We start from the raw sequence: 15,347 nt of genomic DNA, 5'->3' as shown, positions 1-15,347 counted from the left end.
GGGCAACCTGTGCCAGTGTTTCACCACCCTCAGCGTAAAAAATTTCTTCCTGATATCTAGTCTAAATCTACCCCCCTTTAGTTTAAAGCCATTCCCCCTTATCCTGTCACAACAGGCCCTGCTAATAAGTTTGCTGCCATCTTTTTTGTAACCCCTTTAAGAATAAGTTTGCTGCCATCTTTTTTGTAAGCCCCCTTTAAGTACTGATAGGCTGCAAGAAGGTCTCCCTGAAGCCTTCTCTTCTCTAGGCTGAACAACCCCAACTCTCTCAGCCTTTCTTCACAGGAGAGGTGTTCCATCCCCCTGATCATTTTCGTAGCCCTCCTCTGGACCCGCTCCAACAGGTCCTTGTCTTTCTTATGCTATTCTTGTATTTCTTATCCCAGCCTAAATTACTTAATACTTAATTCTGTTGCAATTTACAAATGGGTTGGGAAAGTCCACTGTTAAGTGCCAGTTTCTGGAAAAAAACAATATATTTGGCCATGACTTGGTAATACCCAATACATACAACAGCACAGAAGCCTTCTCAGCACACAGCATGGATCTTAAACCAAGAGCTTTAGCTGCAGTGTAACTGTTCTGCAATGACCAAGCTACATATATGTATTTGCATGTGTGTGTGTGTCTAATATACATGTATATATAACCGTGCCCTGATGCTGACGCTGCTCAGAGACTGCAGTTGCTCCTTCTGACAAAGAGAATTGAAGAGGCAGGACCTGATCTTCAGGCTGCTGGGTTTCAGCTGGTGCCAGAAGCCAGGCTGACACAGCTGCTGCAAAAGTACCACCAGCCCATCTATCCTCTAAGTGTAAGCAGTAGACACAGACTATTTGGGTCTGTTGTTTACATCACCATTGCTGTTTACCACGTAATATCCTGCCAATGTTTGTCTGCTCAGAACAGGAGCAAGACAGGCTTTTCTTGGTAATTTTTTTTTTTTTTTAACAGCTAGAAAATAAGGCATGCAATTGGCAAGATTTGTCCCTATTAATGTCACATGATAGGCATCACTGACTGGGTATGTAGGAAAGCTTCAGTTCTTCCCCTCTCTTCTGCTCATCATTAATGATTACATACAAAGCATGTGCTGTGATGGGCAGCAGGTACAGTACAATGTTAATATGGCAACCAGAGCAAACATTTCTGTTTACTTCCAAGCTGGACCCTTCCTTTCAGCATCATGAAAATGAATTAAAGAAAAAAAAAAAGTTCTATTAACAGCAGAACTATCAAAACCTCATTTCCCCACAGATTTGCTTCTCACATGTGCTCCATTTCCTCGCTTAAAGTAATTTTCTCCAATCTCTCCTGAATCTTTCAGCACTCCTTACTATCAGCTGGGCCACTGCTGGCCCACTGGCCAGCACTGCACTCTGCTCAGTAACTCCTTATAGTTGTGCTGAGCCACTGGTCAACATACATGTGTTCATCCATCATTTCACTGATCAAAAGTTCCCACCTTTACCTGCAAAATTCGTAAGAACTTAATGGCTTTGATGATACCTTCATTCCTCTTTCAGATTGGGCTGAATTTGTTCAACAACTTCCAAAGATACTAGATGAAACAAAGAACAGACCATCTTACAAACCTCACATCATAAAGAATCAAGAAAAAATAGATGTTATGTATATTTTTCACTTCTGGGTTCTGAACCTTTAGACTGAAGTCACAATCCCACAGTTTTCCCTCAGTAAATGAGACACTTTCTATAAAAGACACCACACTCATGAAATCATGAAAAGAGACTTCCAGAAAAAAAAAAAAAAAACCAAAACACCACACACACATACTTACAAGATTCATTAAAAAGACTCATGGTAACTAGAAATATGATTGACAGCTCTGTATACTAACGATATTCCTAAGTAATTAGCAAATAAGTAGGTACAGATTTAAACAAGAGAATAAGTCTTAACACTATATTAAAAAAGAGTCTGTCTTTCGTATTCTCAAAAAAGAGATATCTTAAAGGAGCCAGACATTCTAACCCTGGGTAGTCCATTCAAATCAGTTCATACTGACTAATCCTTATTTTAACCTACCCCATCAATGACTGTTCCACTGAAACGTAACAACTACGTTATAAAAAATCCAGCCATACTCAGCTTCTGGGCTAACAACTTCATATTGGTTAAAGGTGACAAGGCCAAGACCAGGACCCACAGACACAGCCGGATTCTCATGTATTGAGATCACTGATGAGATTCGTTTGACCTGTCAATTAGAGTATTTTTGCAGACAAAAGACTGGGGGAAGGGAGATGGCAGATGGATAGTTGAAGTTCCAATACAAAGAAAAGGGATGGATGTTAAAGTACTGCAGCAAATACTAGTCAAATTTGAATGATGAATCTGTTGGAAAAAAAAACAAACAACAAAACAAACAAAAAAACACCACCATGCACCCTATCTTTGGATCATCTTCAAAAAAAAACAAAACCAAAACCACACAACACAACTACAACACTAGCCCAGCAAGGAGAATATCCAGATATTTAATATTATATGGAGAAAACAGGCAAACCAAGCATGACATAGAACAGATGCACAGGGAACGCTGTATTTACTTTGAGTGTAAATTTTTCTACTTACAGCATTTTCCATACTACTGCCTAAGAGAAGAAACGTACAGCAGATACACAACAGAGTTACTTAGCAGATCTTTCCTTCTTTACAAGTGCCAGAAAAAGCCAAATCACAACATTTAGACTTTGGAAGCTCCATTATATCCAACCATGGAGCAATTCCTATCCCCAAAGAAAAGGCTGGCAGCTTGCTTTCATGCCCGGCATTCTCCAAACACCTTATTCCTACAATTTTTTTCCATCAGATTATCACCAGCTGGACAAACCAAAAAAGGCTGCTGTGGAGATGTCACTGACATCTAATTAAGAAGACACAACTGGCAGATAGGGCCATCTGCCATACTTCCAACCACAAGCAGGACCTACCAAGTACTATATGGTGGGGAAATGGCAAACAAAGAAGTGAAAGACTCTCTTAGAGGAAGCAAGGAGAGATGAGTGAAGGGGAAGAGACCCTGTGCTGGTTTTGGCTGGGATAGAGTTAATTTTCTTCATAGTAGCTAGTATGGGGTCATGCTCAGCATATAAAGCTGGAGGAAGAAGAAGGAAGGGGGGGACGTTCGGAGTGATGGCATTTGTCTTCCCAAGTAACCATTACGCATGATGGAGCCCTGCTTTCCTGGTGTCGTGGTTTAACCTCATTTGACAACTGAGTACCACACAGCTGCTTACTCACTCCCCCCCCCCCAGTGGGATGGGGGAGAGAATTGGAAGAGCACAAGTGAGAAAAACTTGTGGGTTGAGATAAAAACAGTTTAATAATTGAAATAAAATAATAATAATAATGATGTAATAATAATCAATAATAATATGCAAAGCAAGTGATGCACAGTGCAATTGCTTACCACCAACCAACTGATAGCATGATGTCACATGGTATGGAATGTCCCTTTGGCCAGTTGGGGTCAGCTGTCCTGGCTGTGCCCCCTCCCAGCTTCTTGTGCCCCTCCCGCCTTCTCAGTCGGTAGAGCATGGGAAACTGAAAAGTCCTTGACTAGTGTAAGCACTGCTCAGCGACAACTAAAACATCGGTGTGTTACCAACATTGTTCTCATCCTAAATCCAAAACACAGCACTGTGCCAGCTACTAGGAAGGAAATTAACTCTATCCCTGCTGAAAGCAGGACACCTGGAGATGGCTGAACACCTGCCTGCCGATGGGAAGTAGTGAATGAATTCCTTGTTTTGCTCTTCTTGCATGCACGGCTTTTGCTTTACCTATTAAACTGTCTTTATCTCAACCCACGAGTTTTCTCACTTTTACCCTTCTGATTCTCTCCCCCATCCCACCAGGGGGGAACGAGTGAGTGGCTGTGTGGTGTTTAGCTGCTGGCTGGGGTTAAACCATGACAGAGTTCTGAAGAAGAACTTGTGTATTTGTCTCCCAGCACCCTTGCTCCCAGAATGGAATTCATTTATTTGAGGTAGCGCTACAGCAATACACTCCAAAAGTGTTACTTTTCTCTGAAATTAACAGCCACCAAAACAGCATGTGTGTCCAAATGTGTTCTGGGGCTGTACAATTCCATGTCAGGGATCAGTGCTGAATCCAGTTTCAGATGGTCACAAGTGCAACTGAAGAAAAGGTTACATCTCCCCTTTCCTTAAGTGTATTTCTGCACTACCACATAGTTAGCCACTTACAATAATCGAAAACCACTTCCATTTGAAGAGAAACAATTTTGTTGGTTGCAGGTATACCACAAGGGAATAGAAAGACATGGTCATTTTTCTGAGCTATAGGAATGAATTGTGTAGAACAGTAGCTTTGCAAAGCTCTGGTAACTACCTTTAACAACAGATTAACAAACAAATTGTTAATAACCAGCCAGCCTAACAAATTGGGAGATATAGAAGCAGATGAAAATCCCTATTATAAGCTTAGTAATGCTTATAATGCTTATATAATGCTTATATATTGCTTATTATAATGCTTATAATGCTTAGTAATGCTATTCTTCCATTACTTTAGAACAAAAGATTATAAAACTGTTTTAAAGTAAAGATTCCTTTATCCCCAAAGCTCATCTAAGGAAAACACCAAGTAGTCCAACATCCTGATGCAGGCTTTCCATATCCATAGGAGAGGAAAGTCTAACCAGCAGTATTAGATGACTTTCATAGGACACACTACCACTGAAGTATGGTTACAATACCTGAATAGAACTGTTCAACCTGGGACAGATCATAAGATGACAAGATGTGGGTCAGCATGGAAAAGGCATCTCATACTAACTAGAAAAGCTTCATGGCATGTAGCAGGAGAACAGAGATCATGCTGAATTCCCCAAAACTGAAGCAAGTCTGCAACAGATAAAATGCCTTTGGTGGATTTTATGCTACATTGAGTGGACCAGATTAAGAATATAAGTGACACTGCATAAGTACCAGAGCTCATCCTTAGGCTTCATATAATGCTGATATCCTGCAATAAGGAGAATGGTTATATGGTTATATTTGAGCAGAATTCAGCCATCATTCTGCTTTTCGGTGACAAACTTGCCACGTGTCAGGACAGACACAGATCTGCCCAGAGAGGTCTCACTTGGGGCATCTCCCACCAGCTGCCATATAAAGAGAAATGGTCATACAGCCACCAATTAAAAGTTCACAGAGGGCTGCCCTGACTGTGGCTGGGCACAAAGGGAAGAACTGAGGTGGGGAAAACCTTTCAAAAATCCTGGGCACAGGCAGCAGACTTGACCCAGTTTTTACAGATCACCAGGATCTGTATGGAGCAGCCACCAGGTTTGGTGTGCATGTCTGTCACTGCTAAGAAACAGCAGTGTTCTGCAGTAGCTGGATTTCGGGAGGGGGAATAAATAAACAAACAGTGCTTCATGACTTTGTACTGCGTTGCTGCTGCCTGGGCAGCAGATGACGACAGCTCTCCTTGTAAATGTTGATACCCATCAGGACAGAGACAACCCTCTGACCCACTGGAGACAGCCAAAGCATGACATGTCCATAGTGCTACGCAAGGCCCAGTATGGCCAGGAGCTTACCAGGTACACGTGTACAGACTGTTCTCAATTTCCATCCTAATGTTTTTCCATCCTTCTGCCATTTCCCTGCTAATGCTGGTATAGCCTTTGAAGATAAAAGTATTACCAGAAGCAACTGTCCATTGACAGCTCTACACTGTAAACAAGTGTCAAGGAAACAAAGCCTTAATGATGCTCTGTCATCTAAAAATACTATAAACAATGTCTGTGTTACTAATGAATAAAAGAGGGCCTTGTTCCTAATGAAGAGGATAGACTATCAGAGAAAAATTCACTTCCCAGCTCTATAGGACTCGGTGCATAAACCTAGGGTATTCATTGAGCTTTGCTCCCTCCCAGCCCTACCAAGGGGACAAGCTGACACTACTGCTGTTACACAAGGGATCTCAGGACTAACACACAACTGAGAATTAAGGCATTAGTATTTGGAAAAGTTCATTATAATCTTCTGCGGAAAGGCACTGTGGAAACATAAAGTATTATTAGAAGTGTGCCCTAAATAGCCTGCCAAGACAAATCAAATAGTATTTCCACTGAGAGGGACAAAAACAAAACTGTTTTCTCCCTTTAATTCTTCTTGGAAACTTTCCTGTACCTAAGACATTTCATGTCTGCTCTCTTCCCAAGTGCCACAGTTTGATCCATTTCTGGTGCTCCAGTAGTGACTTCCTCTCTGGGGTTTCCTCCTTGAATTGTGACCCAAAATAAACAGCAAGGTCTGCCCCACTCTTCCCATGTTAACGCAGTCTCATGCATTATTCTACAAGATCCAGAAGTGCAAAAGACTCAACTAAACAACTGACCCAGAGAAGAAGAGACAGAGCTTACAGCATCATGTTCTTCAACCTGTTCAGAAGGTCATGACCTATTTAGCATGAAAGGGAAACAAGGATATCACAAGGTGTTAGAAAAAAAATGGATTTGGAAATTACAACTTGGTTCCTCCAAATCTCTGCTAGTTTATCCTTTTTATCCTCTTGTCCGATTCTGCCCAAATCCCTTATGAACGTAGCCATTTGTTTCCAAATATATTTCTGAAATTAGAAACATATTTACACTTTTAAAAAAGAACAATGTCATACAATGACTGTCCTCCCCATTCTTATATCTCAAATCTGTCACTCTGTTATTCCTCTTGCAGGACATTTTGGGAACATATAAATACATAGGAAAATGAAATTTGTAAGACATCAGCATACTTTGTTTTCAAAACAACTAAGGAAATGCTGCAATTCTTAAGTATGATGATATTCTAACTGAAAAAGCAACATACTGTCAACCTGGAGAAGCACTGATGGCAAAAAGCTGTTTCCCACATTTTGAAAGTGTCACTTTTCTTTTTCAATCTTTTGTCAATATGATTTAGTCAAACAGATGCCCCTCTGAAAACCACATCTTCTCAGCACCATCCATTTGATTTATGCAGAAGAAATTTTATTCTGAAGAGTGTCATGAATAAAAACAGGTAGTAAGAATAAAAACAAATATCTTTGCTACATGAGTGATGCCCGTGTAATGCCAATGGAAGCAGGAATGTATTTCAAAGTAAAAACACAAGGGAGATGAAAATCCACTTCTAGCTTTTCTATACTTCCAGTGCTGTGTGTGAGTGATCTTTATGACAGAACACAAATCTGCACTACACATCTTTGTTCTTATACACTGCTATTATCCTGAAAATTCAGGAACTTTCAAGTATAAACCAAATAGCCTTCACATGAGAGGAAGTCATTCCAGAAAGAGGACTAAATCTAGGATTCCTGTCCCACAGGCATCTTTAGGATTTTATTTTGCCCCACTTCAGGCCAAAATTTTTTTTTTGGTGGGGGGTGGGGAGGTGGGCAGTGTTGCAAAAGATGACATATTCTTAAGCAATTCACTTGGACAAAATTACAAGATGACATTTCAATCATTTCCCACTAAAAATGTCAACAAAAGGGATATTCCAGTAAGACGTATTTATTTAATCAAATCAGTATTTTCCAGTATCATAAATTTTTTGACCAGCTCCTATCATTACAAAAGCCAAAAATTAGCAGTTTAGGGATCACACACTTTCCTGTCACTCATTACCATGGTAAATCAGTGCCTCATTTAGCTTATTAAAGACCATCGCAACAAAAAAAGTATGTTTATCATTTTATAATGTACCTGAGCTGTCAAGCAAAAACAGTATCAGGAAAGGAACATTGCTAATATTCCTTTTCCCCATATTTGAAGGCTAAGATGTTGGTTCTTACCAGCTCTTGGGTTATGAGGCTTGAGCACATCAGCACTCTGCCAGCTCGCAGTGGTGGGCTGAGGAGCTAAGTTTTATTGGGATCCATTTGCTGAAGTACACACTCAGAGTGCCGTCCTGACCCAGACTGTCACAGGTGACCCCTCATGCAGCAGCCACTGCTGCCAAAGCATATTCTGGGAAGCTGGCACCTTTCAACCACACTGTTTTGTTATCTTCCTTGTCTTCCCATCTCAGCCCCAAGGATCCTTATTAATTCACCCTGTCCAATTAATAATTTCATATAACTTTTTATCAAGTAGTTTAGAATGAATCTCCTACAGTAAACAAGCTTACAAATTCTCCTCATGGGATAGGTTTTTAGTACCTCAAATAATTTGCTCTACTTCCACGGTGTTTACCTATTCTCAGTTCTCCTTCCCTTCCTTATAAGAATAAACAGAAAAAATGTTTTCAATGGAGAAACACAACACATCCCAGGAAGAAAGAAAAAAAAAAAGAAAAAAGCAGAAATAGACATGGTACTGAAGAGCAAAAAATTGGGCATCTCCAGGGTGGAAATAAGATACCATTAGCTCAGGAAGCAGCAGATCACCACAGTTTCAGAAGTGTCAGGTTTTTATCCTGAAAACCAGATTGCATTTCTCAATGCTGGCAAAACTATTAATTAATAAATGTTTTCATATAACACTGGATCTTTTGGAAAACTTTCAGGGGAAAGGCAAGCTAAACCACCTTTCCCCAGCTTGTGGCATTTAGACAAATAAGAGATTCAGACCCAGCTCTTACTGCCATCTCTTCAGAGCATTGACTTCTGGACTTCAAAAATCATTGCATCAAAACCATCACGTTTTTCCCAGGAGGTCGCTTTCAACCTGAATTAATTTATGATTCTATATTTTCAACATTTCAGTTTGGGGTAGAGGGGGAAACCAAACCACAACAGTATTTTTCTGATACAAGTGTTCTGTCAAAAAGAAAAAATCCTCAAGCCTGTATTCTAGCAAACATTGTTTCACAAACCTCCAAATCAAAGTAAACCTCAAAAAGTTTGTAACCCAAATAAAATTATCACTTTGAAGGATATTACCAAGCTGAATTTAAAGTGTAATTTGAAGGGTTTTTTCTAAATCCTTGTTGCAGACTAAATACTTCAGAAGGCATAATGAAGACCTAGCACCTCATTTTCAAGTTCTCATCCTAATGAAAACTAACAAAGACATTCTGGTAAAGCACAAGACAAACCAACCAAAGGAACAACTTGTATCATCATATCTCCTTTTCCTTACTGACCCTGTATGACCATAATGTGTTTCAGGGAAGTTTTGATAAGTTGGTCCCCACTGGAAGAATTACTTAGAAAATCCCTGATCTTCATGCCTGTGGGACTGAAGCTTCTGACCTCAAGCAATGGTCTGTTTCTCTAGGCAACGTGCCAAAAGTGTTATCAGCACTTGTGTAAGATTCCAAAGTTTCCCATTTCATCTACATAAAAGCTGTCTTCACGTTACTTTTCGTACATTGCCAGGATACTTCTGTAACCCACTGATTTTCCAAAGGTTCTGAAAGCTTCATACTTCTCAATAGCAGGGAACATACTTCAATATTGACAGGCTGGCAGGGAAGGCAGGTACTTTACAGACACTCACCTTGGTGTTGAGTTCAGGCTCAAGACTGAAACATCAGATCCTAGTCTGTTGCATGCTGAGATGTGTTGGCCAAAAGGCATCAGTGCACTGCTCTACGCACTTTCAAATACTATCATTTGTCACTCAAGGATCGAGGCGCTAGAGCACATGCATGCTGCACACACTTCATCACCTCTGCCCGCACACTCCAGAAACCCTTTGCATTTTGCATCTCACAGATTATATGTGCCATTTTACACAGCTCTCTACAGCATCCCCTTCACATTCAGGCAGTTTGTCTCTGCTTCCCCTCCCTGACAAGATAGGTGCAGCCTTATCCTCTAGAACTAGAGACCTAAGCTATGGTAGTGCTAAAAAACAAAACACAGCAAAAATAAGGTTTCCACCTCCTTGTCTCAGTCTGAACCACAGGCTATTGAGAAATGTAACCCTTCAAGGTCCAGCCTTAGAAGAGCTCTTTGGAATGAAGGATGCCTAGAGGTGGTTCAGGTTTGAATTTAAAGCTCTGACTAAGGTTGTATCTATCCTATCATTTATTTCTGAAGTTGCAGTGCAGTTCTGAAGCAAATCTCCCAGTTTTCCCAAGCTACCATCAGTTGGTTTGATTTGCAGAGCAGTTTCAGCGCACCTGAGCTACATTCCTTTTAGAGGAAACTAAAACAGAAGCTCACATCCAGATGCATAGCAAAGGCACTCCAACTACTAATGTGATCATAGAATCACAGAATCATTTATGTTGGAAAAGACCTTTAAGATCATCGAGTCCAACCGTAAAACTAACATTACCAAGTCCACCACTAAACCATGTCCCTAAGCACCACATCTGCACATCTTTTAAATACCTCCAGGGATGGTGACTCAACCGTTTCCCTGGGCAGCCTGTTCCAATGTTTGACAACCCTTTCAGTGAAGAAATTTTTCCTAATATCCAATCCAAACCTCCCCTTGCGCAACTTGAGGCTGTTTCCGTTCATCCTATCACTATTACTCAAAAGCGATCAAAGCAATGACTGGATATTTGGATGACTTCAAGCCATGTGAATGATAGAGATGTGCAGTCCAGACCACCAGAAAAAAATGTAGTGAAAAGTAAACCCCAAGGGGCCTCAGCATCAACTTTTGACCTTCTGATTCTCTGTTCCAAAAATCCAGATGACATCCATATTATTAAACTGATTCTTTCAGAGCGTTATATCAGTAAGGTATCAGATTGGCTCATCCAGTTTCTTAACAGACTTATTCATATACCAATGCTCTAGCTCAGTTCTAATGACACCAAAATTAGCCCAGAACCCCGGTAAAGGTCACATCACTTACCAGGCCATTGCAAGTGCTGATCACTGCTGTCCCACTCCCGGAACCTGGCTGTAACACTGTGCCAATGAAGTGGCAAGGAACTCCCGAGCGAGTTGCAATCTTTGCACTAGTGTGGTTGCCACGTCTCCTTTCTACTACGTAGTTATGGGAAAGAAATCCCATGTGGACAGTCAAGTTAAAAAATAGATCCTTCTCTTCATGGTTAATTTTGTAATATACCACATTTTCCTTTTTGCTGAGATCTCTCTTCTTCCTTGTGTTTGAGATGTGATGGTGTAAATTAAAAGAAAGAAAACGCCCGCTTGCATCTACTCTTGCTGGATCAGCCACGTGGTATTCTGGCAATGTCTTGATAAATTGCTCTGAAAAGAAGGGGGAAAAAAAGAAGCAAAACTAGGGTGAGTGCTAGCCTGTTCAGATCTCGCATGATTTAAAGGGAAACTCAAAAGTGACAGCAATTCACCACACCATCCTACCAACAAAAAGGCAGGCAGTGCACAGACCATCGTGTAATACAATCCTCAGTTGGGCTTTCTACTCTCCCATCATAACACTCAATTTAGAAGCTAAACAGTCTTCTTTTCAAATGTTTTGTCACCATTCATATAAAGGATTGACTGTCACACACACACCCCTTCCCAATCCCAGAAGAGCTGGGAACCCTCTCTGTCCTAGGCCCCCAGCACACGATCCTCTGATCAAGGAGATCATCCTCACACATCCAGAAAGCTGACCACCTGAAGTAGGAAACAGAGCCTTACAAATACACATGGGTGAAGAGAACACTACTAATTGGCTTGATAGGCTGTAGCAATAGCACCTCAGTAGCAACAGCTTTAGCAGATGTTGCAGCAGAGGAGGGAATTTTAAAAAAGTGTTTGAAGGGGAATTAAGTAACCATGCCCTTTTCTATAAGGGGTTCCAACCAGGGTAAGACTGGACACCTTATCACTTGTCAGGATCTAGCAGGGGAAGAAAGCATTTCTGGCATTCTTGTCTCCTGCTATGATACAGAACAAACAACACCTGTTCCCAATTTTTTTTTTTTTATTTTAAATTAGTGTAAAACTCAAAAGCCCCAAGCGAATAACATAAATCCACGTAAAACACAGTCCCTAAGAACTCATACCTTAAGGGCCAGATCTTCCGCTGGCATACTTGACTTCAGCCCAGGAAATCACAGTCTGAACACAGTTCATCAAAAAGAAATTGTGAGGATACATGTCATTCCAGTTTCTCTTTCCCCAGGGCTGTTCTTCATTCCCAAAGTCCCAGCCATTTATCCATGAAGCAATCACACCTCATTCATTAATTAAGCTGGTTAACAAATCAATTAGCCTGCTCCAAGTACTTCCAGAGCAATTTACTCCTCCGTAGGACTGGTAAGACAATCCTTCTAGAGAGACTTCTCTCTCCACTGCCTGCACCTTCAAAGCCACACAGGATAAATCATGCCCAGACAGATAGCTGTCTGGATTCATCCCCTTCGGGAGGAACGTATCTCCTTTGTCCTCATTAGCTGCAGTATGAGACATGGCTGCTCATGTTTCCTTAGGCCACGGACCCCTGAGACACGTGCACTGAAACACTCCCAATTCAAAAAAACCCAAAATAAAACACACAGAAACCCCACTTCCCAGTGCATATACAAAACTACATGAGAAATGTGGCCTTGTCTCAGTAACAGCTTTATTTCAGAAGCAAGCTTATTCTCATACACAACAGATTTCTTTGTACACAAGCCTTCCCACCAGCCTACAACAACTTTGTGCCTTTGAAGGACAAGCCACAGCAGTGGGCTTTTAGATCTTCACAGCGGCAGGTCTTGACAACATAGAGACAAACACCTACCACAAGTTCTGAGAGACATCTCCTGCCCTTGTCCACATAAGCACAGCAGGGACTGAGACATTGAAAACTCAGTCCACACTTTCATGCCTGCAGTTTACACAGCCGGTAGATAGCACAAAAGGTGCCAGCTGCCTGACAATTATGCTGCAATAATAATATACTGTAATATAACTGTAATATAATAATTAACTAATTATTAAAAAGTTTCCAAAATACCAGAGGGAATAAGATTACAACACAACAAAGTTTAACAAGATGAGGCTAAAGATAACTTCTGCAAGTAATCATTATCAGTTTTGTCTAGACTGTTGGGTAGAGGCTAGCAAAGGCAGTCCTACAAATAACAGAACAATTTACTGCACTCCACATGAAGCCTAGCATACTGCTTGACCTTTTGAGCTGGAGAAGAGTCTAAAACAAAGACAAGAGGTACAATTTTAGTGATACCTTTCTGCCCTTCTAGGAAAGAGTAACACTCAACTAGAAGGCAGAGGCAACAAACAGAATAATAATACATGCAACCCACACTGCACGAGAGTAAGGGTTGCATTCTTCAACATTGACTGCCTCAATATTCCTGAAGTAATAATTAATTCATATTAAAACACCACAGGTTCCCATAAAACTTAGTGCCAGCAAACATTATATGGAGGGAATCTATCCCAGTGCCACTGACAAGCCTTGGAGCTGGCACTTCACAGTGTCCTTCTACTTGGCCACCTAGAATACTCTCCACTCCAGGGAAGCCCTGCCTGTTGAGTGGCAGTGCTCAGGATTTATAAGCAGGAAAGGGAAGACTTCCCTGGTCAGCTCGTGTAGCTCCACAGAATGCTCTGTCTTTCTACAACTGCAGCCTGAGCATGCCAGCTTGCATCAGTGCTGTGAGCAAGACCAAAACGTCACACTGAGCAGGACACGTTCAAGTCAGTACTTTGCCTTGCAATCACAGTGTTTGCACAGGCCCTTCTGGTCACACGGGATGAGCAAGATTCAGGCCCTTCAAGCTTGTTTGACAAGTCTAAGAATTGTTCAAGTTGTTGGAGAAACCTTCCCTGCAGACCTTTCTGCATCATTGAAAACACCTGATAATATTCAAAACTGCTGTCTGTTCTGCTCCTCTGTGGATTCAAACTCACCACACATGGCAGAGAACTGCCTGTATTAAGAATGGCTGCACACAAAGTGAATGAACTAGAATAAAGAGAAAAAAAACACACAATCTCTCACACATGATAGGAAAAGCACAATTTCTTTTAGATAACATGTTTTCTGACAAACTTCCTCTAAAATGTGGCTCATCATTGGCCATTGTTTCATCTCCATCTTTGTAGTTCATCCATATCTGCCCCTCAAATGCTCTGGCTTCTTTTCAAACAATTCCTTGAGATAGGAAATAATGTTGCTTACCTCTGGAGAAATCATCTTCCTAAGCCAAAGAAAGGCTCTGTACCCAGCAAACACCCTGAGCTCCGAAGCCCCATGGCAGGGAGCAGGCCTGCAACATTCAGCAAGGGCATCCTTAACTGTCCCATCTGCTACATTCGTCATGGATGTGGAGGGAGCGCAACACTTAACAGTCACTTCAGCTATGTGAGATACAAATTTTAGTCCTTCACACTTAACACTGCATTCAATCTTCCTTTGCAAAAAATTAGCCAAATTGTGAACTGTCCCTTTACACAAAGCTATTTGCAAACTCATCACAAAGCCTAGGTTTTTAATGCCTGGAAAGTTAAATTAATTCTACATTCATTTCCAAATGCCTGACAATTAAACAGCTGCTACATGCTAACACAGCCGTCCCTGTTCTCTCCCATGTAGCGTCACAGAAATGCAATGATTATTTGCATTCACTTTAAATTAATCCAGCAGGAACTAACTTCAGGACAATTGTTCACTTTTCAGGCAGCTTACTTAACCACTCTTCCTTTCCACGATCTCTGAGGGGCACAGAAGATTTTCTCCTCTGTGTTCAAGCTCACCCACTGACAGCACCACAGCTGTTGATTGCATCAGGAAGGTTTTCAGGAAGCAAAATTTCCTCCTACACTTTCGGGTCTTCTACCACCAAGCAGAGTCTTTCAGCTAATCATAAGTTTTCTTTCTTGGGAGCTGCTTCTCTGATTTTCCTTAAACAGGCAACAGGATAAAATTCCTGAGTTACACTCCCTCAAGGAGGTGCGCAGCCAGTACCAACTGGGGGAATGAAATTAATCCACCTGGGGAGCAGCCTCAAGAGACTCCTCCCGCAGATGAAGCCTCGCTTTTAATTTACCATCCTCACTGAATATGAACAGCTCACAGTGGGTTTTATACCCTGATAACACCAATCCTTCTATAGTTTGTGCTGCTGCAGTACAGAAGTGATCATTTATTTTAAAAAAATAAATAATCAGGACAGTAAACTTTTTCAGTTTAGTAGTACCAAACGATTCTGGTATTTAGAGACATGCCTCTTAACGAGGAAGATGAGCAGAAAGCAGGATTTAGCAATACCTTCGTCTACACCGTGCAACTCAAAGACTTCCAAAAAGCAGCAGGAAGGCGCAGCCGGAGCTGTGTGCTCTCACTGCAGAACTTTGAAGTCTGGAGCAGCCAGTGCCAGGAGGTGCTGAGGGCAGCGCTGCGAGCTCGTACCCGCAAGAGCCCGAGCAGTAACGCTAACACCAAACCGGGGACGGCGGGAGGCCGACAC

At 41.4% G+C, this 15,347-nt stretch overlaps 1 protein-coding gene across 1 annotated transcript in view; it reads right to left on the bottom strand.

Annotated features, from left to right (window-relative positions):
- ADAMTS12 (ADAM metallopeptidase with thrombospondin type 1 motif 12) overlaps positions 1–12,336 on the bottom strand; it is a 176,879-nt gene extending 164,543 nt beyond the window's left edge. Inside the window, 2 exon segments of the mRNA XM_019473630.1 lie at positions 10,802–11,163; positions 12,153–12,336. Of these exon segments, the coding sequence (XP_019329175.1) occupies positions 10,802–11,163; positions 12,153–12,336 (546 nt within the window).
- Between the last annotated feature and the right edge of the window lie 3,011 nt (positions 12,337–15,347).

This window comes from Aptenodytes forsteri, unplaced genomic scaffold (assembly GCF_000699145.1).
Source record: "Aptenodytes forsteri isolate BGI_AS27 unplaced genomic scaffold, ASM69914v1 Scaffold120, whole genome shotgun sequence".
NCBI lineage: Eukaryota > Metazoa > Chordata > Aves > Sphenisciformes > Spheniscidae > Aptenodytes > Aptenodytes forsteri.
The sequence above is the reverse complement of the archived record's forward strand: the minus strand, read 5'-3'. Positions and strand labels throughout refer to the sequence as shown.